At 41.3% G+C, this 3,536-nt stretch overlaps 1 protein-coding gene across 1 annotated transcript; it reads left to right on the top strand.

Annotated features, from left to right (window-relative positions):
• The first annotated feature begins 1,395 nt into the window (after nucleotides 1–1,395).
• LOC107611390 (uncharacterized) lies at nucleotides 1,396–2,942 on the top strand. Its single transcript, XM_016313322.1, has 3 exons — nucleotides 1,396–1,719; nucleotides 1,795–2,010; nucleotides 2,163–2,942. The coding sequence occupies exons 1-3, from the start codon at nucleotides 1,396–1,398 to the stop codon at nucleotides 2,940–2,942; spliced, it is 1,320 nt and encodes a 439-aa protein (XP_016168808.1).
• Nucleotides 2,943–3,536: the final 594 nt, after the last annotated feature.

The following is a 3,536-nucleotide window of genomic DNA, read 5'->3' as shown; positions in this document are numbered from 1 at the left end:
ATTGGGATGACGGTCAAGTTACACTCCCAATCCATTAGGATGAAGAACGAAGATACATTTTAGAATAGAATCAAGCATAGGTTGAATTAGAATAGTGATATTATTAATTCATAAGAATCAGCAGAGCTCCTAACCTTAACCTTAGGAGGTTGGTGACTTATACTGTACATAGAATAGTGTTCGAATGTAAGATACGCTGGAGAGAGCTCCTAAACATGGTTGATTTTCTCCTATATATACTAATCTGCTAACTAAGGATTGCAGAAATAAGATAAGCTAATCTTGTAGTGCAAAAATCCACTTTCTGGGCCCACTTGGTGAGGTTTGGGCTGAGTTTAGAGTGTCTCCACGTGCTAGGACTCCTTAGGGGCGTTGAACGCCAGCTTGGGACTTCTATTTGGGTGTTGGACGCCAGCTACTCCCTTCTGGGTGTTGGACGCCAGGAATGAGGTTAGTGGCTGGCGTTGAACGCTAGTTTTGGGCCTTCATTTCCAAAGCAAAGTATGAATTATTATATATTTTTGGAAAGCTCTGGATGTTAGATTTCCATATCCATTAAGTTCACGCCATTTGGACTTATGTAGCTCCAGAAATGCTCCTTCGAGTGCATGGAGGTCAGATCCTGACAGTATCTGCAATTCTTTCTCTGTCTCTGAATTAGACTTTGCCAAAACTCCTCAATTTCAGCTAGAAAATACCTAAAATCATCATAAAACCCACAAACTCAAAGTAGAATCCAAAAATATGAATTTTACACTAAAACCTATGAAAATATAATAAAACTTAAACAAAACATAATAAAAACTATATGAAAATGATGCCAAAAAGCATATAAAATATCCACTCATCAGACTGCCAGAAGAGGAGCTAAAATGGTGGTGGAAGGGGGCTGTACTTTAGAAAATTAGGTTGCACTGGTTGGTGACACTGTGACACTAGTTGAGGGGGTACATGGGGACGACAACGTGAACGTAGGGGCTGACGAGGGACACAGTGATGGTGCCGGCCATCAAATTGGTGGTGGTGCTAATGCAAACTTAGCTAATAAAGACTTGGGAATCGATACTTTTGGTGACAGAAATCTGCTAGTTCAGAATATGGAAGAGGGCTATGGGGACAGAGAGGACCATATGAGGGAAGAAGGACATGCCAGTGATGATGAGGACAGTAGTAATGAGTGTGAAAGATTGGAAGAGCAACTGTTGGAAAATCAAAGGACCTGAGATTTAGCAAAGAAATAAGGAGCAATGCTATATAATGAAGAAGATGATATTATGGCTATTCTACAAGAATAGAATAAAAAATTGCTCAGAGAAGAAGATTGGCAAAACAAAAGGCTAAAGTAAGACGGAGCAGGCCCAAATGTCACAATAAGGTGTGTACCAATATTTTAAAATGATTGTTAGTTCATGGAATGTTAGGGGGTTAAGGGGTGATAGGAAGATGCGAATGGTGAAAGACCTTAAGAGGAAACATAGGTTGAATATGTTACGCCTCATAGAGACTAAAAGACAGTTAGTGACAAGATTTGATGTTTTAAAAATTTGGGAAAATGGTTGTGCAGGGTGGGAGTATGTGGGGTCTGAAGGTGCATCTGGTGGGTTGTTGTTAATGTGGGATGATGATTTCTTTAGAATGAAAAATTGCTATAAAGGTGACAGATGGTTGTGTGTTGAAGGAGTCTTGTCGGAGAATTCTATTGACTGTGCCATTTTCTTGGTCTATGGTGCGCATTCTAGAGATTAGAAACTTGTTGTGTGGGAGGAATTGAGTTATGTGGCTGGTTTGTTTCAGGGTCCTAGTTGTTTTTTGGGGGACTTTAATGAGATTACACAAGTGGAGGAAAGGCGAGGCTTTGATGGCTTACCTCCGTCGGCGCAAGATTTGAAAGATTGGATAAATGACATGGGTTTGGTGGACTTACCGATTACTGACTGCAAGTTTACATGGTTCAAAGGACGTTCCTATAGCCGTATTGATAGAGTTTTGGTTAGTTTGGAATGGCTGGAGGTATTTTTAGAGATTGCTTAAGATGTGGTCCACGGGGTTTGTCAGATCACTGCCTGATTATAGTGGAAGATAAGAGGCTAAGGGACGGACCGAGGCCATTCCAAAGTCTAGATTTGTGGTTTACACATGACGGATTTCTAAGAATGGTCAAGGTGGAATTGAGAGGGTTAGAAGAGGTGCAATTCACCGATAAATTGAAGGCTTTGACGGTTCCTTTGGAAATATGGCATAGAGACAATTTTGGTGATATAGACAAGAAAATCATGAAATATGAGGAAGAGATTAAGAAGATTGATGACATCGTCGGTAACGGGACTTATGATGGAATAGTGGAAGCAAGAAGGAAGGCGCTAGTTACTTGCTGCGAGAAATGGTATGTGAGGAAAGAACTACATTGGAAGCAGATGTCGAGGTCTAGGCATGCGAGGCACATGGATAAAAACACGAGATATTTTCACAACTTAGCTTCCGCGAGAAGGAGGAATAACAGAATTGATGCTCTGATTATTAATGGAAGACTGATAAGAAATCAAGCTAGGATCAAGATTGCCATTAGGGAGTTTTATAAGGGTTTATATAATCAAGAGCAGTCTTCTATGGTGGGTTTTAGAGATGGTTTGGTAGAAATGACCAATGAGGAGGATGCTTTGGCTTTAGAGATGGAACTAACACCTGAGGAGGTTAAAGAGGGAGTGTGGGATTGTGAATCTTCCAAGGCTCTAGGAAATGATAGGTACAACATGATTTTCATAAAGAAGTGTTGGGATGAAATTGTTTCTGAATTCACGGCAGCGGTACTGGGCATCTTCCAATCTTCCAGGTTTCCGACAGATGCAAATGTCACATGGGTGGCACTGGCCCCCAAGTTTACTAGTGCTAAGGAAATCAAAGATCTGCGTCTGATTAGCATGTCGGGTCTGTGTATAAGGTAATTTCAAAGATGCTTGGTGCAAGAAATCACAATCACACTTTTGCAATTCCGCACAACTAACCAGCAAGTGCACTGGGTCGTCCAAGTAATACCTTACGTGAGTAAGAGTCGATCCCACGGAGATTGTCAGCTTGAAGCAAGCTATGGCTATCTTGTAACTCTTAGTCAGGATATCAATAATTCTCAGATTTAATTGTAAAAAGTAAAAGAACATGAAATAAATACTTGTTATGCAGTAATGGAGAACAGGTTGAGGTTTTGGAGATGCTCTGTCTTCTGAATCTCTGCTTTCTTACGGTCTTCTTCTTCACACACGCAAGGCTCCTTCCATGGCAAGCTGTATGTTGGTGGATCACCGTTGTCAATGGCTACCATCCGTCCTCTCAGTGAAAATGGTCCAAATGCGCTGTCACTGCACGACTAATCATCTGTCGGTTCTCACTCATGCTGGAATAGGATCCATTGATCCTTTTGCATCTGTCACTACGCCCAGCACTCATGAGTTTGAAGCTCGTCATAGTCATCCCTTCCCAGATCCTACTCGGAATACCACAGACAAGGTTTAGACTTTCCGGATCTCAGGAATGGCCGCCAA

The sequence above is a fragment of the Arachis ipaensis genome, chromosome B8 (assembly GCF_059453495.1).
Source record: "Arachis ipaensis isolate K30076 ecotype BB chromosome B8, ASM5945349v1, whole genome shotgun sequence".
Classification (NCBI taxonomy): Eukaryota; Viridiplantae; Streptophyta; class Magnoliopsida; order Fabales; family Fabaceae; genus Arachis; species Arachis ipaensis.
This window is presented reverse-complemented; position numbering and strand designations above follow the sequence as displayed.

Bases quoted from the DNA above. Each gene is read 5' to 3' on its own strand.
- LOC107611390 (XM_016313322.1), top strand. From the start codon at position 1,396: ATGATTGTTAGTTCATGGAATGTTAGGGGGTTAAGGGGTGATAGGAAG. The intron at 1,720-1,794 runs GTCTATGGTGCG...GGTTTGTTTCAG, and splicing joins TTGACTGTGCCATTTTCTTG to GGTCCTAGTTGTTTTTTGGG. The intron at 2,011-2,162 runs GTATTTTTAGAG...AGAATGGTCAAG, and splicing joins TTAGTTTGGAATGGCTGGAG to GTGGAATTGAGAGGGTTAGA.